Source organism: Lissotriton helveticus, chromosome 2_1, assembly GCF_964261635.1.
Source record: "Lissotriton helveticus chromosome 2_1, aLisHel1.1, whole genome shotgun sequence".
Taxonomy (NCBI): Eukaryota; Metazoa; Chordata; class Amphibia; order Caudata; family Salamandridae; genus Lissotriton; species Lissotriton helveticus.
The window spans coordinates 1,174,214,277-1,174,236,654 of NC_136059.1; the positions used below are offsets into that span (position 1 = coordinate 1,174,214,277).

Genomic DNA, 22,378 nt, shown 5'->3' on the forward strand with positions numbered 1-22,378 from the left:
TGAGCTAAAAGATGCAGTACTGAGGTCTCTCCTGATACCAGGTGAGTAAATTGGAATTCGTAGTTCGGCAAATTTTAGAGGAATATTTGTACGTTTCAAAAATAGACACTTAGAAACTATTCTGGTGCAAACCACACAATAAATTCCTATGGAAGGACATACAAGTTACTGGTAAGTACGCTTAGATTTACTTTTCAGGGTCCGTACTGCGCTCAAAGATGCAGCACTGACGTCTCTCGTGATAACAGGTGAGTAAATCGGAATTCGTAGTTCGGCTGATTTTAGAGGAATGTTTTGCTCAATAGTGAAGGAAGGGGGCGGGGCCTGAGGTGACATGTATGCAAACATGCGCTGTAAGTGTAGACTAGCACACCAAAGTTTTACATAAATTAAAAATGTAATCTATTGTAATCAATCTGTTAGTGAGCAACCTCATCTAGGGAGTGCCCCAACCCCTTATATGAAAGACACTGCCGAGGCCAGGTGTCACCCGGTCTGTGAGATGCTCAACCCTTGTCCCTAAGGTTTCACAAAACTCAAAAATAAGACTCAAAGATAAGTATGCCCTATAATCTTCAGTATTCACATGGTAATTCAGAACGAAAAATGAGCATTAAACCATAGGACTTTCAAATTTATATTTGTTTTGAAATCACTTCAATTCTTGTTTCAAACATGTAATAAATGAGAACAAAAATATTTTCACTGTTACATTGTATCTTAAACAACTAAGAATGACGATTTGAGGTGTTATCCAAACATTTACAAACACCTAAATACCCAATGCCTTTCGGATCTACCTTGACCCTTCTTCAGGGGTAACAAACAGTCGCATTTATTTCGAATTGTTATCACAGTGAACTAAATATCATCAAAGGCTCATCGAAGTTGTACTCTGTCGGTTCATTTCCAATGGCAATTAATTTCAACTGAACGCCGCACCCAGTTATACAACTACTGTTAAAGGTTCAATACCACCTCAATAGTGGATGCCCAATCTTGTGCTGAATGGAGTGGTTCAAAAAATTGCGTGCTGCCACTCGCGTGATGATGGAGTCCGCTAGGTGATGTTGTGTTTACACACGCTGACTATGCCTTGGAATATAATGGTGTCGTGCCGTGAACGCTATCCGTCTCCTTGATGCCTTGCCTCACTGATCACGCTTCAGTGAGGCAAGGCATCGAGGAGACGGGTAGCCCATTATTTAAAAAAAAGAAGCCCTGGGAGGTGGCGGTCTCCGGGGCTGGGGGGCCACAGAGCCCCCCACCCTATTAAAATAAGCCCCAGGGGGTGGTGGTCCCTGGGGCTGGGGGCCCCTCTGAGCCCCCCTTTAGAAAGAGTCAAATGCCCCCAGGATTTGGCCCCTTTTCGCGTTTTTCACGTTTCTTTTTCGGTTTTCTTGTGCCTCGGTTCTACCAAAGCACAAGATGGCTGCCAACACTTCCTGGTTTGGTGTGTTGACAGACAGTTATTAGCCAATTGCATGCAGCTCGTGTTCGTAATGGTACTCGTACTGTCCTTGGACGGTACGCGTACGGTACAACTTCGTAAATATATCTATGATTTTACTTTTGATTTTCTAAGGAACTACTGTACAGATTTACTCCATTTAACAAAAAGCGTAATCTGCGAACCAAACTCTACTTTTTTGCCAAATTTGGTGTAATTCCGTTCAGCAGTTTGGGCTGTAGCCTCACTTAAAGGTCCCTACGGAAAATTGCATGGGGAAAACACGTTTTGGAACACCCCTTTTTTCTTGGCCCCCACTTGACAAATCAACCCGAAACTTTCAGGGAAGGAGCGGAGCAGGCTATCTTCTTTGAGAATTTTGCGAAGATTGGTCGACCAGCGCCAAAGTTATTCCAAATAGAATGTTGCGGATTTCCTATGGAAACTAGGTCCTAACTATAACTACCTACTGGCAACCGCCAGTATATGTATAGAGAAGTGTGGCTCAATGGTTAGAGCGGCAGACCCTGATGCAGAGGTCTGGCCCGGGACCAGGGTTCGATTCCCGCCTCGGCGGGTCTTGGGCTCAATTTCCCCGGACCTGATAATTCTCGCCTCGGTGCCTAGTCTAATCATGGGTCCCACTCTGTGACTCTGGGCAATAGCTTGCTTAATCTCCACAACGGCCCCAGCAGCGCTGTGGATGCCTGGCTTCACCTTGGGGGTGCCCAGGAGTGGACATTTCACAGGAAAGCCAGGATGGGTTCCGCAGCGGTATGAATACAGCGCTATGAGGCCTCCGGGTAGAAGTGCGCTATATAAAATACAAACATTTACATATAAAATACAAACATTTACATATATATATATAAGACACTTAGTCACAACATTACATACGCGGTCAATATAGAAGTTACGATATATTGACCATTGTATTCATGGCTGCGCCATGAATCCTGCAACGCCGAGTATCTAACTATTAGTATGGCGTCAGGTGCTATGTAATTGTAAAAATAAACACCGCTATAATACACCACCATCAGCAAAATACATAGAAACACATTACTTTGGCCGTTTGATAAAGTTTTATTGAAAAAATATATACAGAAACTACATGGCCCATAATGCACCATAACAACTCATGGGTGTAGCAGTAAAATTAGGAAACTGAAGAGGGACAAATGAATAAAACTGCTGTGAACAGGAACTACGGTTCGAAACGCGTAGGTTATTGCTGTCTGTAATAAATCTCTTTCGAAGTTACCAAGAGGAGTACCACGATTTCTTTTTTGTGTGGAATTGAACACTAGACACTGTCCTGGTCTTGACGTGGGCACCGACTAAACAGAGCTCCCTCTGCGACAGGACATCTGCTGTGAAGATATATATATATATATATATATATATATATATATATATATATATATATATATATATATATATATATATATATATAGATAGATAGATAGATAGATAGATAGATAGATAAGAACATGATTAAAATACATATTTAATTGACATTACAATAATTTTAATAATATTTAATATTTATTAGTATGAATATATACATAGATATTTTTTCATAAATAATACATTTAAAATAGTATATTGTAAAACAAATATTTTTTCAATTATAATCAATATGATTACTGTTTAATCATTGTTGGCGCAATATCAAGGTCAATATTGCGCCCAGGGTATTGAACTATGTAAAATTTTAGCGTACAGAGATAAATTATTATCTTGTAGATACATGACATTTCGGACTACAGGCACGTATATATGTTAGTTCTCACCCTCATTAATGCATTCATGCAGTAATTAATGGTTTTTATCAAGGGTTTTGTCTTCAGCAATGAATTGAATATTTATAAATTTTAACATATACAGAGATATATACATTATTTTTTATATGGTTTTAAATGTATTCTCAATTGCTGTGACATCTTGCGTACATACATGCATTACCCACGATTTTTGGATCCATTTCACCACGGTGATCCATTTGTCAACCTTTTATAAAAAGTTCCACTTTGTGTGCAATGCAAGCAGAGTATACTTTCTATGTTCATGGCACGTTGCGCTTTAACTATAAATTTGCACTCCGCCCTTTAACTTGAGTCATGTGATCAAGGCCTTTTCAGGCTGAAACGCGTAATGGTGGCATGGTGATGAGCACTAATAAAACTTAATTGCACCAGTGTTGGGTCTTGCTTCGTCTTTGGCCGACTACCTGTGAAGACGTCCTTTCTGCCATATATATATATATATATACATATATATTTATACAAATACAAACATAGATATGTGTTTGTGTGTTTATATAAGAGAATATGTATCTATAGTATTAAATGTTAGTGGAAGGTATATAATTTACATTATATTAAAATTATATATACATTTATTTAACATTTACTACTTAAACCTCTATTAATATTGACAAATCTACATTTCTGTTGATTTTTGGATGATATTAGTGTGAACTACATTTTGTTCCAATATGTTTGTACTTACCATTATAAGTATAAGAGTGTAATATTGTGGTAAACAATATTTATAACAATATTTTTGTCAACAATATGATTTACCATAATATTGTGTCAGTGATCTGTTCAATACACTGCTCATGACTTGAATGAGCTCTTTGTTGAGAGTACGCATGCAAAGCAGCCTATATACATAGGAGCAGTCAGCTAGCTTGCAAATTCAGCGGGTGAATGTTCCCTGCTCCCTTGATGGAGGACCACCTGTCGTATTTACAGAATCTCTCAACACAGGCAGGGTTCTGTGCCTTCAGTGTAGCTGCTATTGGGGTGCGTCCACTGAAAGCACTGAAGCTTTGCATAACAGGTACCATGACGGAAAATAGGGCTTCTTTTTTTTTTTTTAAACAAATGGCCCTAACACAAACTGGGAGTTTTCTCCTAAGGTGTGGGAGGGGAAGAGGGGTTCATTTTTTTGGCTTCCTGTTTGTTAACACCAGGATTTCAATGGAGCTACTGAACAGGAAAAATGCATGATGGAACAAACGCCCTAAATAGGGCACACATTCTGACATACATTTAGAAACTGCCCAGTGGTGGATGAGCCATTGGTCATTGATTTCTGCTGGTGGAGACAGCAGAGGCTCTGCAGTCAAAAACTTGCTTCTTCCCCAACTCTAAAAGAGTCTAGTAATTACAAGTGTGGCTGATTAGACATCTCTCAATTTTTAAATCCTGATTCCCCAAACTCCAACTCTGGTCCTTTGTTAGACTTGCAATTATTATTCAATTATTACATTTCTTGCTGAATAATTTAGAAATATATTCAAATGTGACTGAGAAGCAGAAACCCAGCTTCTGCTTACTTTACCATATTGCTTGGAATTAGCATTTTGTGGTGAGAGAGTAGAGTTTTCTATCTTAATCTTTAGGTGTAATAATTAAACAATCCCCGTCACTAGTCGTATGAACCTTTGTTCGTCGACAAGGATAAATTAAAAGGAGCATACATCTTCTTCTTTCAAATAAAATGTTGAGTCATTAATGGCCTTTAGTACAGTCAATAAAGAGCTTTTTGAGTGAGCTAAAGAGGTTTTTTCTTATATCTTTTAGTATTTAATCATTTTCTACACTAGGAATTAGTCTTGTATGCATTAATATTAATGATGTACCTAATCTAATAATTGATATTTCAATATAAGATAAAATAATATATTAGTCAAGGTAACAGTCCACATCACAATACAGAAAGCATGTTCCATAAAAGAAGTTTCCTAATATAAATAGTGTGGAAAAAGTAATATATAGAGTAAGGTGTCAGTTCAGATACTCAATAAAAAGTGCTGAGGAGAGAATCAATGCATAAGCATAACACCTCTGCATATCAAACTGGAAAGTATTCTCAGCTATAAAACAACAATCATTGAATATAGGTTAAGCAACCTCCTATGTAGAAAGTATTAGGAACTCAAAGATGAGTCCAGTCAGAGAGTCGGGGAAAGAAACAAGCTGCTACTCTAGGAATACACACTAATGTAAACACACAATATTCTATGTTGCAACATCATTTTCTTTTGTCTCCTGCATCGTCCAATAGGGTTTCAATAAACTCCTGGGAATAGGCAAATTCCCCATCTTTTCACACTTGTACAATAGTCTTTAGACAAAAGATCTTGAAAGGTTACTTTGTTCACATTCTGTGGTCCAGGCTGTTCTTCTCAGGACTCATTCTTCCTGTTGACTCCTCTCCTCCCAGTGAGAACCTATCAGTTGTCTGATACAAAACAAGTACCTATTATCTAACTAACAGAGGCTTCTAGAAAGTTACAACATCTGCAGCAAAGAGAAAAAAAGAATCTCATGCAAACAACAATAGAAATGGGAAAACAGGCTATTTCCAGTTAACATGGCATTGACAGCTAGGCTAAAATATATCAGTATGTATTATTTTACTTTTAGGCCTGTAGCAATTAATGAATGAATACCAACTGCAAATATTTGTGTTTAGTATATGTGCTATTTAAACGCAGGTTTTTGTACATTATTAATAAAAAGCATTTTTGTTTGTAAATAGAACTCACACTTGCAGCTTCCCCCCTCTGATGGCTGAAAAACTATCACAATTCTTCTTTACAAATGAATCTGCTAAAGTTCACCTATCCTCTCCATTGTGTCATAAAACTTATTTTTCGGCGTTTCAACCTCTCCCAACTTTTTTTATTTTCTGTTCTTTCGCCCTTCCATTTCTATTTCTTTTTAAATTTGCCTTTCTCTTTCTTTATTTTTGTTCTGTTATATGGCATCTAAATCTGTTATAATAAGACTATAAGCATATTAAACAAATCTGAATGATTAATACAAGTTTCATTATAACTCTAAAAAGTGCTCCTCCTAGTGTTGCAAATCAATTAACCGATAACAGAAGCTCCTTTACCTAGACTTCCTAATATATTAGTGGTTTCTAAAGATTCTGATTCAGTTTCAAGTCAGAAAGGTACTTTGCAAAGTCTTCTACCTTTCTACTCTGGTTAGGAATGTATGAACAGCAATCTTGAACCTTTTTTCACATTCCGCCTTTCTCTGTTAACAAAATATCTAAGACTAATCGATTTTATTTTGGAAAACCATCAATCTAATAGCTATTGATTCTGTGTTAACAGCCAGTAAAGCACCAGATATACACAGGTACTAGTAGCCAGTTTATCTACCACTGTTGATAACTTTCTAATTTTCTCATAGTTTAAAACTTCTCCCTCTGGTGGCATGATTGCTCCAAAAATGTCTTACACTAATCGTGTGCCATCATTAGTACTACGAGTGTCTAGGGTAGTGTCTTTGTCAAAGCATCAATACTACTCACATGATACATTTTAAGAAACAATATAGCTAAATAGCAAACACCCTCCCAATTAGCAGGTAACTGGAAATACGCATCCTGTCCACACACAAAATAGACTAACAGAATAACTGCCTCTTCCCAGTTAAAGTTTGAAAAGGTCCTACGAAATCTTCGAAAGTGTGTTCACAATTGCTTATTCAAATGTGTCTCTTTCAAAACTGGTTCTCATTTTATAAACGCATAATTTCCCTTTCTGTCATCTATCTAGTTCTAATTTAGAATATACCATTTTCTTTTTGCATTCCTCGTCTTTCCAAACATTCTTTAAAGCATCTATCTCTTTATATGCCATATGAAATATATGAACTTTTCTTTCCTCCAATGTTAAAATTATTTTCTAACGGCCTCATTAAACAGTTTAGAGTCTTTCCATAAGTTAAGTGTGGATAAGTGTGCACAATCATAACAATCCTTAGTTTCTAAAGCTGAAGTGTTTTCCTGAACTCATCTAGAATATACATTTGTCGAGAAATCTTCGATTGAGAAGTCTATAAATGAAGCTTTTAATTTTGTTTAATCTATTGTGCACACAAATGTTGTGAATGGAGCTGTAGATCTAAGTCCTGCTATCCCTAGTGTAAAACCCATTCCAATTAAAAGGACTATAAATGCTAACACAACAACTATTAGTGTGACTATTAGTGTGACAATAATCACTAATCTACCCTTAACCTTGGTAAGGATACACATGGTTTGTCTATAGTCAGACCTTTAGTAGAATATAGCTGCAGGCAGATTAAATATTCTGTGTTCACTTCTACTTGTGCAAATGAGAAAACTTTTTGCTGATTTACTTGCACTTATCTCATTCAGCTAATGTACAAAACTCTGTGTGAGACATCCCTAGCCCTAATCCATCTTTTTCTAAATGTTTTCTCCCTACTCTTCTATTGCATCCTTGGCCATAGGGAATTCTTCTTAATTATTTTTATTTACCTTTGTCAGTTGTTTATTGTGAAATTCATTTATTTCAGTCTTAGTTTTTTCGGCATGAAAAGCAGGGGAATATTTACAAGCCTCTAACGCCACCAGAGCGTCACTTTTTCTGATCCTTCGGTGGCGTTGCTCTTAACCCAATATTTGAAAAGTGGCGTTAAGCCACTTAATGTGGCTTAACGTCACCTTGTAGGTCTGCTACAGCAAAGGGTCAGGCAATGCGTGTTGCTGTGGGCGTTCCACCGCAACAGCAATTGCTTTTTTTGCTGCCCCATATTTACAAAGATATGGGGCAGTGCCAAAAATGGGACCAGGAAATACCTGGTCTTAAACAGGTGATACAAGGAGAAATGTATCATTGTTAAAATTGTTTATGTGCAGAAAGATGTCCCTTCCTGCACATAAACAATCACCCCAGCTGCGCAGGTACCCTTGCAAAATCGCGCAAGGGTGCCTACACTGACACTAGGCTGTTTTTATTGCACCAACACTAGGGGAAACACAGGGGTGTGCTGCATTTTTGTAAATACGCCGCATCCCTGCTTTTAAAAAATAGCAAAGCGCTGGGTTATCAATTTTGGAGTAACACTGAACTCCAACATTTTTTTGTAAATATCCCCCACAGTTCATTATTTTTTGTATCTGTCTTTCAGTTTTTGAAATCACTTAAATATTACTTGTCAAGTTCTTGGTTGTAATATTAGTTTCAGAAATCTTGTTTAATCAAAGCTATGCTAATTCAAGCAATGCTATATTTTGTGTGGCATATCAAGGAGGTTCAAATGAGTCTGCTCTCATTTTGGTAGGGCTTTGATCTGGTGCATCAGGCACATTATATGATAAAAAAGCATAATCAGGTGCAGAAAATCTGCAACAAAGTACTCTACCTCTTTTGGATCTCCTTGGTATCTGTTGATTTTCCTCTGTTTCACTTATACCACTAGATTCTGTTTTGCCAATGATGATTTGTGGTATATGTTCAACTGACAACCTGGATCTCAAATGCCTCCTACCATTTTACCATTCTGATCTCCTTAGGAGTCTTTCTCTTCTCACACTTGTTCTTTTGTCTGGATGATTTGACTGCTCTTGTGATGCTTCAGCAGTTCTTTTATCCTCAGCTCAGTGGGCATTTCCGCACCACTTTGTGAGATTTCTGGAACCTGTACCGGTGATAGATATTGCTGTAATTCACCCCCCTCTGGTCCTTCAGGGCGTACAGGCATAGGAGCTTTCAGATTTGGCTCAAAGAATACTATTTCTTCGTATGGACACCTTACTTACTGGGTTTGCGAGGCATGCACCCAGTTAGGGGCAGCACATTAGTATGCAGTGATGGTATTGACATTGGAGGACCTTTCCACCTCGGCTCCAGGCAGGATTTTCGTACAGTCACCTGGTTTAAGGTCATGACACTGCTCCTGATGTGGCCTGGCAGTACCAACTCCAGGTAGTGGAGAAGCAGAAAGCACCACATCAGCTAATCCTTTGCTGTAATTGAGTATCATGTCATCTGTAATGTTTACAAGAGCATTTACAGGCACAGCAGGCAGTCTCATAGCTCAACCCATGTGAATTTTGTGTGGAGATAATCCAGGTCTCCTGTCAGGGGGGATTCGAAGAGTTTGGCCAAAAGAGAGGTCAGCGTATTGTTCAAGTATCCCAGAAATCTCGGGACAATAGCTACAGTTCAATCTCTGTTCAACTTGAAATGCCACACACACCATTCAAATGATCTCATTATTAAAATGGGTCCCTCGGTCTGACTCCAGAAAACCGGGAATCTGCATCTCAAAATGAGTTTGGAAAACAGCAGTTTAGCTACAGTGAGACTGCCATTTCTCTGCACTGGTTAGGCTTCCACCCATTAGGAGAAAATGCACACTATAACCACAACATACTTTAGCTTGTTTCAAAGAGGCATTTTTATAAAGCCCAACTGCATCCTATTAAAGCGTCCTCCTGATCTTCCAATGCGGCTCAGCGTTACAGGGGTTCTCTTCCCTACATTAATCTGCTGACATGTAACACACCTATGGCATAGCTCTTCTACTAGAACTCTGAACTTGAACTGGCGGTCTAACCCATTTCTGCCTAAACAATCTAACCTTTGCGTCCCTTCCAATGTGTGTAGGACCATGAAAATGTCGTGTCATGGGAAAGAACATGCTATCTTACAACACTGGCTTTCCATCAGCTGAAACCCAAATATTGTTGTCATTTTTAACACATCCTCCTCTGATCCACCCTTGCTTTTCTGCTTCTGAAACTTCTTCTGTCATATTTTGATTTCCTCCCAATTATCAGCTACTGAAAACAACATTGAAAAGGAGGTGTACTCATCGGATCCATTTGAGTTTTCTCCATTAAATGTTCATGCTACAAGTGCACAATTTCAGGCCACATCATCTGTGTATCTATTTCCAACAGTGACATAATCATTGCGACTTCTGTAGGCTGCACATTTAACCACAAAAATCTCTTGGGGGCAACTGCTAAGCATCTAACAGCTTCATCACATATTCCACATTCCTGATAGGGGAACAAGATTATATCACAAATCCCCTCTCAGACCATAACTTCCCAGAAACATGGACCACACCAAAGCCATATTGACTATCCGTAAATATAGTTACTGTCTATTGAGCTGAAACATTTCATGCTCCTGCAAGGGCAATTAATTCTGCCACTTGTGCAGAATTAATACCCCAAAGCCAGGAGGCACTACCACTTCCTGAATTGTTCAAATAGCGTAAGCTGCTCTCAAAGTTCCCCCATTGTTTCATAAACATGAGCCGCCCACAAAAATTACATAGTTGAGACATTCATCTTCAATGTCTGGTTTTGGTATGGTGCACAAATCCATAACATCCAGGCAGTCATGCTCAACTTCATATCCATCAAAATTAATTCTCAGGCAACGGTAATGGTGTTGCTGGATTGAGTGTTTGGCACCTTTTAAGAACAACATTATCCGCAGAAAGTATTTTGTTGTTCCCATTTTGTAAGTCTGCTGTTTGTCAAGTACTGTGTCTTGGTATGGGTAAGCACAATTTCCACAGAGTGAGGTAAACATGATGGTAAAAGGGTGTTAGAAATTTGGTTTCTGGTTGCCAGAGGTACACTCAGGAACCAAAATTCTAGTCAAGGTAAGGTAGATACACACCATAAATGAACCTCTGCTCACCCAATTCAGAAACCAGCCTTGGCCCGCTGCAAGTGCTTATTTTGTAAAATATTAAGTCCAGGTCCTTACATTTTTGTTGGAGGCTACACCAACTTCCCCTGGTTCCACCCACTTCCTCCACTGGCTCCATCCACTAACTCTATTGGCTTCACCCACATCCTCACTGGCACTGCTGAAAGCCAGCTGTAATACCTGATCTGAATTTGAGCAAGGCAGCCTTCCTCAAGTAATGTTTTGATAGGAGGTTTCCCACTCCCCTGCGAACATTTTACAAAAATTAAATAATATGTGCATTTAAAGCACACTTGTGGAACAAATTGGCTAAAATGATTAATGCATTGCAAAGGGAACAAGGTCTAACATGTATGCTAGGGTGGGGGGTTGGGAGTAAACTGCCTCACATCCCAGCACAGATCACCAATTGGCATCCTGGTAAATGACGTACAATTGGCACTTACTTCAAAATTAGCTGTAGTTTCTCACCAAAGTTGGTGCAGACATTGCTGTATATGTCTAGACACATGTTTCTGCGATTAGTCCTTTATCAGTAGAGAGCAGAAGAAGGAGATAGCATCTGGGGTTGCTGGAAATGCTGTCAAATTCCTCTCGGGTCACAGTACCATTCACAGGCACACCGGCGCATCTCCAAAGCTCATAAGCTTGCTGGCTCAAGGGAGACTTTTAAACAGAAGGAGGGGAGGGGGGGTTGGGAGCACACTGCCTCACATCCCAGCACAGTTCGCCCCTTTGCATCCTGGTAAATGCAGTACACAATTATCACTTACTTCAGAATTAACTGTAGTTTTTCACCAAAGTTGGTGGAGACATTGCTGTATATCTCTAGACACATGTTTCTGGGTGTAGCCCTTCATCAGTAGAGAGCAGAAGTAGTATAGAGCAAAGAAAAGTCATCTGGGGTTGCTGGAAATGCTTTCCCACTAGACACTTAATCCTTGGTGCGTAGTTCTTTCATATTAAAGAGCAAGCATGTTTGCAAACATGAAAAATCAAAATAAAGGGCTAGATGTATGAAGTTGCGTTTGTGATTTCCTAATCGCAAATTTTTGTGATTTCCTATTGTGAAATCACAAACTGCGATGTACAACAGTGTGTTTGACACTGTTAGCAATTCACAGTGGGTCGGAAATGGACTACCTCGTCAGTATTCATGAGGCAGATCACAATTTGTGTCCCATTGTGTATGGCTACAATCATAGGGATGGTGGCCTGCTGGGGTTAGCAGACCACCATGTCTGTGATTGCTTTTTAAATAAAACATTTTTTTTAAATGCAGCCCATTTTCCTTAAAGGAAAATGGGATGCATTTAAAATGAAAAATGGTTAGCTACCTTTCCAATTTTTAAGATTAGGCAGTTGTGCTCTTAAAAAATGGTGCCGCCCACAGTTGGTGGCAACTAGGAATGTTTTGCAACCTCATTTTCGGTCACAAAAAAATTAATACATACCATTGCTATTCGATATAAGGAAGGGATACTCTAAACAAGCCCCTTCCTAATATTGAATTGCAAAATCAAAACGTGATTCAGAAACAAGTTACTGAGTCGCATTTTGCTTTCTGTACATGCCAAAATGCATTTTACTGATTGCAAATGGCCCAATAAGGTGTTTGCGACTGGTAAAATGCTGCATACATCTGTCCAAAAATCTCTAGTTCTGCAATACTATACACATCATAAACCTGCTGGATATGTGTTGCAAACAGATATTAGAAACATTTCAATGCAAGTCAGTTTAAAAAAAAGCTGCAGTAGCTTGGAACGTGTAGAAAGTGGAAACATGCAGAAACAGGTTCTAACTTTTCTCTGTCCATTCCACAAGACATATGGCTGTGCCACACTGAGTCAATTTCAAAGCACAGGGATGCAACATATTTACAACAATATTTTGCATCTCTGTGCTTCCCCCTGCGCTGGCGCACAAACTGCAGCCATGCGCCAGCGCAGACACCCTTGCACCATGGTGCAAGGATGCCTGCGTCATTGGGAGATTGTTTATGTGCAGAAAGGGGCACCTTCCTGCACAAAAACAATCCCTACAGGCAATTTCCTCTTTCAATGTATGCTGTAGAATGCAGCACGCATGGAAAGAGGAAAAAACAAGGAGAAATTAAAACATTTCTCCTCATTGCGCCTCCCTACGCCTCTCCTGGGGAGGCGTAGCATTCAGACACATTTCCAGATTTACGATTCCTCGTAAATCTGGAAATGCGTCTAGTTCCATGGAACACCCCTTCCACGCAAAGTGCTGCGTGTAAAGGGGTCTATTTACAAGGACAGGAAAAGTCATGCAGGGTGGCTTTTTCTGTCCTTGTAAATATAGAGCAGTAAAATGTGCCGTACTGGTGGTGCAGGGGGCTTGTATATCTGCCCCTATATTTCTCATTGGGCTTCTGGAAACCCATAATAGGTGAATTGCAAGAACTTCTTAAAATGTATTTTAAAACCTCTTGTTTTACCATGTTCTGTCACTGGAGTTATTTCAGCTACCATTTCAGGTGTTAGATTACATGGTGGTGTTTTCAGGAAAACTGTTTGGCTTAATTGTGGTTCGAACTGGTGCTACACCTTTTATTAGTCTGATGTCTGTTCTTGAAAAATCCCATACTACTGATTTTAAAGTATCGTATAAATCCGGAGGTAGATCCTCTACCATTCTTACTGGATATAATCGTACAGCTCTTCCTTGTCGGGCCATTTTAAATTTAACATCTCCATCATGCATTTGAAAGTCAACACTATCTGATGAGCAGTAAATAGTGCAAATTAACTTGCACAAAAGATCCCTTCTTAATAGATATACACGACTAGAATTGCATACCACAAATTGTGGATCTTCCTCACATGAACCTATTTTTACAGGCAGTTTCTTTGAAACAGTATTATTTATTTGTTTGTTTGTGACACCTACAACGTGGATCTTCTTTTCTGAGAGGGGGAGGCCCTGGACTTCTGCTGTTCTAACAGTGGAACGGATAGCACCTGTGTCGATGAGAAATGACACCTGGTGGTTAATAACCTCTCTGTCTACAAATGGTCCACTTTGGTCAACCTCTGAGACTGTGCCAAGTACACATTCTTCCTCACCCCTCAGGCAACATCATCGGGAACGAACAGAATCTAAACTCTCATTCTCCAACATGGGAAACTGTTGGAACGAGTTCTGATTTGAATTTGCTCTCAACACTTGATTCACATTTTACCAGGGTTTATCCACAAAGTAGCTAAAAAGGCATCCCCTGAATCACTACCAGTGTCTGTTTTTCTTGCAACTTCGCTATCATCAGTTCCTAGTTTTCAGTTCTTTTTAGTCTTTACTGTTGCTATTGCTGGGTATATTCTAACTCCCTCAACTATGCATTTCCTCCAACTCTGCTGTCTTTCATCCCATTGAGCATCTGAGTAATTTCGCACTGCTTTCTTTGCTCTATTCTGATACCTTTCTTTCTCTTTTGCATGGGTTGCTTTCTCTCAAGCATTTAATACTTCATATTACATGGGTCGAGGAGGTGGCTTCATTTCATATTATTTTTCTCTTATGATTTCAATAATCTTTAAATCAAAAGTACCATATTGTGGAAATCTGAATGGTCCTTCATTTTCAGTGATCTTGTACCATTGATGAAGCCACAAACATGTGTGAAGCTCTACAATGTTTGTCATATAATGAGCTGGTGCATGTTCCGGTGGAGCCTCTTCACCCTCCCAAACTGTGACCCGTACATCTCCTCTCATCAAATCTCTATAAACTTAAAAACATTTCTTGATTGCCAGAAATTAAATGAACATTATTAAAATTCAGAAAAATGTAATATTTTGTTCAGTTTACAATTCCGTATACAACAATCTCTTCCTCCCATCCTGTCACAGTCCTCTTTTCACAAACCTATCGCAGCTTAGTGCTTGATGACATGCCAACCAATCTCAGCGTAGCACTTCCCACCAACTGACCTAACCCAGTGCGGCACACTCTGATGTAATTCTTCACTCATTGCAGCAGTAAACCCTCCTTTACAAATCTCTCAGGCACAAATTCTACAAAACTAGGCAAGCACAATAAACAAATAACTTTTGCCTGTTCCACTAAAGAATGCAAAGTAATTCCTTCATACAAATAACATTTGGAAATACGTTTTTAACACTTTCGAACTTCCTTACACTCACCTACATATGAATGAAATCTCAACCAGCGGGAAATCACCCTGACTGATAAAGTTTGCCCTTTGCACAATAGGTTTGAATAACACCTATCAATACTAGTACCCTCACAACAATTTAATATAGTACATATCTCAATTGTACAGTGGACTGTATTTCACAAATCTGCACCACGAATCTTTGTAGACAAATAATAACACAATGTATTATTACTTAACAATTTCTATCCTTGGATCTTGGACTCCTTTGAGTCTGATAACTTCAACAGCTAAGCATAAACACAGCTATGCTATTGATTTTACAAAAACACAAAACATATATCTTCAACACAATGACAAACTCTCAATTACACAATTACGATGCATAACCCTATTGGTATTGACATCACTACCACTGTAACCACCTTCGAAACTGTGAACTCCTTCAATTTTCAAGTTTGAGCTTTGGACTTAAAGACATGGGCAATTCTAAACTTGGCCAATTATTTCAGCCCCTTTTCTCCTTTGACTTAAACTGTCCTCTCGCTACCGCTTGAGAGAGCTGGGTTTTCTGTATCTTAATCTTGGGATGTAATCATCAAACAATCCCTGCCACTGGTCTTATTGACCTTTGTTCGTCTACAAGGAGAAATTAAAAGGAGCAAACATCTACTTCAATTCAGTTATATCTTGAGTCATTAATCGTTTTTTGAGCAGTCAATAAAGAGATTTTTGAGTGAGCTAAAGAGTTTTATTCTTAACTCTTTTAGCATTTAATCATTTTATTCAATAGGAATTCGTTTTTTATGTATTAGCATTAATCATGAACATATTCCAATAACTGATATTTCAATATAATATAAAATAATATATTAGTCAAGATAACAGTACAAATTGTAATAATACAGCCATCGTGTTCCATAAAGGAAGTTCCATAATCTGAATTGTTTGGAAAAATAAAAATATTGCGTAATGTGTCCGTTCAGCTGCTCAATAAAGATTTTTGATGAGAGAATCAATGCCTAAGCATAAACCCTCTGCATATCAAGCTGGAAATTATTTTCAAATATAAATCAGCAGACAATAAATGATGATAGGAGACGACACCTCTCATGTAGAAAGTATTAGGAACTCTAAGATGTGTCCTGTCAGAGATTTGGGGAAGGAAACCGGCTACTAATCTAGGAACACACACTAATATAAACATGCAATATTCTATGTTACAACATTACTTTCTTTTGTCACCTGCATCCTCCAGTTGGGTTTCAGTAAACCCCAGGAAATAGGGAAACTCCATTTTCTCACACTCTTTAGGCATTAGACCATGAAAGGTTTCACTGTTCGCATTCTGTGGTCCAGAGTGATCTTTTCATGATTCATTCTTCCTGTTGCTGCCTCTCCTCCCGGTGAGAACCTAACAATTTCCCAATGCAAAACAAGTACAAAAACATCTTGTGCAAACAATAATTTAAATGAGAAAACAGGGCTTTGAATGTTAGTGTGTTATTTCCAGTTAATCTATAACTAGTCTAACTTAGTTACTTCTATTCTATTCTAATATTTACTTCACCTTTAGGCCTATAACATTTAAGTATGATGACCTACTACAAATGTTTGTGTTTAGTATATGTACCATTTAAACGTAAGCTTTTACACATTATTATTAAAAGACATTTTTGTTTCCAAATCAAATTCGCTCTTTCAGTGGTAAATTTGCCTGGGTGACATGCATTTACCACATCTTTAATGTGATAAAGTCACATATTCATGAGAACGATTGTCATGACCACAAGCAACATGCTGGTGGCAACGGCTAAGATGAAACTTTTCAAAATTCCACGTACAAATCGTTTAAATTTCATCAAAAATATTATACATACAATGGTACTTTATCGGCCCTTCCGTGGTTGTTTTCCTTAACATTAGAAAGCAATAGAGATTTCTAGTCAAAATGCAGCACAAATTAAGTGCCCTTGCTCTTGTCTCTAACAGGCGGAGGTTGTTTCCAGAATATGTGTGAATCAGGACAACATTTCTAGCAAGCTCAAAGAATGCTGTGAGAGAGACTTGACTGAGCGCCTGGAATGCATACTAAAGACGGAGAAAGATGAGAAACCAGCAGACTTGTCCCCACAAGTTCGTGAATTTATCGAGCACCCAGACATTTGCAAGCACTTTGAAGATCATTTGGGTCAAATGACTAACAGGTTTGTTGTTATGCAATCACTGTACAAAATGAGCAAGACATAGGAATGCGCTGAAATGTATACAACTTTCTGCATAGCATCAGATCATTGTGAATATATACTGTGCTTAACACATAGGGGCGATTCATAAAGTGACCTGCACGCCTTAGTTAACTCTGGTGTGCAAATAGCTTGTATAAATTCACATTATATATTTACAGAATGTGAATTTACATTCACAAAGCAATTCTCGCACCAGTATGGGATAATACCTCGCCAGAGCAATCAAAGGGGACGCCTTTGAAAGTATTTAAACACTACAAATGTCCTGTGTGGATTTTCACCTCTTTGCCAGACATATTCACATCCTGGAATCCTTCAGAGATTTGCTTTAGTCAGTAGCAGGAATAATTGTGTATCCATGGTGGGAATGAGGAAGAAACCCCACTAACATTGGTGGAGGTGTAAGGAAAGAAGTTTCTCCACGGGGTAAAATGTTTTGCTCACAGAGAAAAAAAAAGTTTAAATTTAAAAAATGCACTTCTTAAAAATATTTGAGCATGCATTCGAGTCACTTGGAATTTACAAAAAACCCTCTAGGACTACAGCAGGGAAACTGTGATTGTCACATTTTGTCAGGAACACTCTGCAATCCACTATGATGTAGCATGCTACCTAAAAGTAGGTGAGGGTTCTCGTCCTATCTCACACAAAAATAAGGGGGAGAGGGTATTCTACTCCACTACCCCAACCCTCCAATAATAACCTTAACACACTAAGAGGGGTAGATAGGTAAAAGGACCTAGACAAAGCATGTAGGGACACACACAGTGTTTGTAAAAGTTGCCCTCACTCACATACAAGATTGTGTGTGACATGCTTCATCATCGGATCTGCTTACAAAACACCCTAGCGTAGCCACGCACAGGGTGGATCATAGGGAGGGGGTAACATAAAACAACACAGACAAACAGAAACCGTTTATATACAGAAGGTGAGTATAAAGTGTTACCAACCCTGACTGGAAAACGTGATAAGGACAAGTGCAGTGGAAGTGATGTTAAAACTGCCTCATGGGTACTCTGTACATTATTTTATTCCGGAGCCCCACGGACAGGATTAAAAATAGAAAGGGGTGGGTATATCTGTGAGAATTAAGGACTCACATCGGCCCCCCCCAAGACTGCTAAAGTCAACATGTTTCGACCGAATTACCCTGTGCCCACATTCAAGGGTCACGCCGGTCTTCTTCAGGACTCCTTAACCGGCCCAGTCCACCTTGTTACCTTATTTAGGGTAGTATCCAGAGTAAATAAATGCAGAATTCCTGCTTTGTGGAGGTATTCCCCTTTAACACGGGACACATATACTGTAAAGATAAAGAACATACAACAGAGGTTATTGCTGAGATCCATGTTTATGAGACAATGAGTTCTCATTCCATTACCTTAGGATACTCTTTAAACCTTGTAGTACACTACCCCATATTACAGCCAAAATAGGCCATGCAGCATCATTGGATACTACTGAATTAATCTATTCAGTATCCAAGTATCGGCATTGCTCCCAAACAGATTAAAAAACATCCCCCCAGTGATTTCGACAAACGACCTCTGCACATAAAACAGCAACTTAGAGGTAACGTTTTTAACCTCATAGCACACAAGAATTTAGCAGCCGACCGCTACACTCACCGAGTCTATTGTAATCACGGGCTTGCAATGGCAGCGGGCTGGGTGAATCTCCGAGGACACAGCCTAGGAGGTCGAAAAAGAATGCAGGGAGGACACCAAGATCCACCCATCATTAATGTAGCCCGAATACGTCGGACCATGCTCCAAAGTTATTCCTCTGTTATCGATTACAGAGAGAAAACCAGTATAGCAGAATTAGCCCCCTGCACCCGAGAACAAAGATCCTGCGATCCTGAGATTCAAGCCTAATCGGCCGGCCGCAGTCCTGCCGTCAAGTTCAACCGCGGCCGGCCAATGTTCACATGAAATACTCCACTTCCTGGTCTCCGGGCCAATCATACGGCAGCGTGTCCCCCACATGACCGCATACAACGTATGATGTCACAGGGAGGCACGCCCCAGGATCGCGAGGGCAAAGAGACGCAAAAGTCGTCTGAACCATGACGGTCACTGAATCAGGTATTTAAAAATTGCCATGCATAATCAGGCCATATTAAATGTGTGGCGATTTATCAATTCATACAGGTGATGGAACGAGGGAAACTTAGTGAGCCTGAAGGATCAAAAACGTTACCCACGTGACAGACCACGTCCTATGATGTCACCAAAGCTCCGCCCTGATTGTCCAAAACCAAATCACAGCATTCCTTTAGCCGAAGGCACAAACCCACGTAGGGTGAACAAATGAGAGGGCTTCTCAAAATGTCAGCCTACCTCCATACCCCACTAGACATTTGATCATGTAAAGGGCAAAACCCAATCAAACCACATTAGGGAACAGAAGGGGAAGATCGATGGAAGGTATCTATACCCTGAGTCAAGGTCCAGACTATAGATAAAATCTAAATAAAGAAACATCAGTTCATTTTTAAATTGAACATATGACCATACCGGGGCCTGTAGTCACATACACACACACACACACACAGAACCCCAGGGGAAGGGATGAGCTCACAGACCACACTAATTAGGGCCACAACTGTTGTTAACCCACACAGAGGTGTAAACACGAAATCCTCACCTCATACAGCAAACATCTGCCCGGCCACATTACTTAATGCAATGTCACAGCGTAGATGCCCACATGGGAGCCTCATCTGTTAATTGAGTGCCACGGGATCTCATCATTAAGCCCCTGAATGTGACTCTTAAGGCGATACACCCATTTTTGCTCACGTACAAAAAGTGTTCTGTTTCTATCCCCACCAGCAGTGGTCTCTCAATCACGGTCCATGTAAGATCCTCTGTCGTATGTCCCGCCTCCAGGAAGTGTGCAGTCAATCTTGTGTTAGATCTGCCACATCTAACAGTACTGCGGTGCTCCATAATCCGGGTTTTGACTTTTCTACTCGTCATCCCCACATATTGTTTCCTACAGGGACACGCGATCAAATCAATGACCCTCTCAGAGTTGCAGTTCATGTGGGATCTTTCGGGCACATGCATCAAAGGAAATTGCATTCGCAAATGGTGCGAATCGCAAAATTCGGCCGTTTGCGAATGCAATTCCCGTTTTTGAGATGCATTATCATTTTTGTTATTTTCGCAATTTAAGAAATCGCAAAATTGCTATTTCTTAAATTGCCATTGAATTTAAGATTCCTTAAATGCAATGCATCAAACTTTCAAAATTTGCCAATTCGCAAATAAGAGGAGCAAATTACCATGATGTTGACCTTCATGGTAATTTAAGAAAACTTTGAAAAATGCACTAAAGTGCATTTTTCAAAGTTCCATTTTACACACACACATGCCCTTGGGGCATGTGAGTGTGCAAAATTAACTTCTAAGCAGATTTCAGGGGTGCAACAGGGTGTCCTTTTGACACCCCAGCACCCTTGAAATTGCATTCTTAATTTGCGAATTTCTAATGGTGAATTGCAAATTAAGAATGTCTTTCCATTCATTCCTATGGGCCTCTAGGCCCATAGGAATGGATGGGGAGGTATTCCTTAATTGCGATTCTCATTTAGAGAATCGCAATTAAGGAATTTTAAGAAATCGCTATTTTTTTACCAATTTCTTGATGCATTGCATTTTGCAATTCCTTAATTGCGATTCCTTATTTTTCGCAATTAAGTAATCGCAAAATGCAATATTGATGCATGTGCCAGTTTGTTCCCAGGGAAAGTTTAGACTGATGTCAATATACTTCCTGTTAGTGGTGAGGTGGCATACACTACATGTCCCACACCATGTGTGACCACTCACTGGCGGTAGGGTGCTAGATGTTGTACCTCCGCCCCCTCTGGTGGTCCTTGGTCTAGTATGGACCAGAAGGTCCTTCAAGTTTTGACTTCGTCTGAATGAAAAGAGGGATTTTTCCACGTTCAAACCACTAGAATTTAAAATCCTCCAAATTTTTTGAATCAGCCGTTTGATCTGTTGGGAGGCTGTATTAAAGGTAGATACAAACACCGGTTTGTTGGATTCAGGTTTGGTTGTCTTAGTCAATAGTACTTCCCGGTTGGTGTTGGTAGCCCTTTTCCAAGCTTTTTTGATAACCTTCTTAGGGTACCCCCTCTTAGTAAGTTTCTCTGTTAGAACCGTGGCCTCCTCCGTGAAATCAGTCTGTTCAGAACAATTCCGACGAATCCGGAAGAATTGTCCTACCTGTACATTTTCACGGAGAGATTTTGGATGAAAACTATCAAAGGCTAACAGAGAATTCTTGTCAGTAGGTTTGTGATATACCCTGGTATTGAGCATCCCTCCTCCAGGTACAATCAGAAGGTCTAAAAAAGGTAATTCAGTTTTCGTGACAGTGGAGGTGAAGTAAAGAAGTGGGTTCCTGGTATTCAGCCACTCCAAGAAATCATGAATGGAGGCCTCGTCACCCTTCCAAATGACTAGGACATTGTCTATATAACGACGCCATAGCCTAATATGGGAAGACCAGGGACAGGAGATGTCATACATCATAGATTTCTCAAAAGCTCCTACATAAAGCCCTGCCAAGCTCGGGGCGAAAACACTGCCCATTGATGTTCCATGGGTTTGTAAATACAGTGTTCAGTCATACTCCAAATAATTTCTTGTCAGGGCTATTTCTGACAGATGTAAAATGACCACCCTGGGTGCTAAATAGGGCCAGTCTGTGGTAAATAAGATGTCTTCCCTTTGCGGGATGTTAGTGTATAAAGCCTCGATGTCGAGGCCTAAGAGAAACTCAGAATCTGGATCAAAAGGTAAATCCTTCAGATGCTGTAGGATATCGAGGGTGTCCCTGAGATACACCGGTAACTGCTGCACAAATGGTTTCAAATAAAAATTGCAGAATTGCGAGCCCATCCCATCCCAGACGCAATAGGTCTTCCGGGTGGAGGTCTGGATGGCTTATGAATTTTAGGGAGGACATAAAAATATGGAGTCCTCGGCTGTTTGTTAAAT

At 39.6% G+C, this 22,378-nt stretch overlaps 1 protein-coding gene across 2 annotated transcripts in view; it reads left to right on the top strand.

Moving 5' to 3' along the window:
* Positions 1 to 22,378, top strand: part of LOC144818526 (serum albumin-like) — a 510,759-nt gene that overhangs the window by 241,151 nt on the left and 247,230 nt on the right. For both annotated transcript variants that reach the window (XM_078676035.1, XM_078676036.1), the window contains one exon: positions 17,101 to 17,315. In XM_078676035.1, the coding sequence (XP_078532161.1) occupies positions 17,101 to 17,315 (215 nt within the window). The remainder of the gene's footprint in view (positions 1 to 17,100; positions 17,316 to 22,378) is intronic.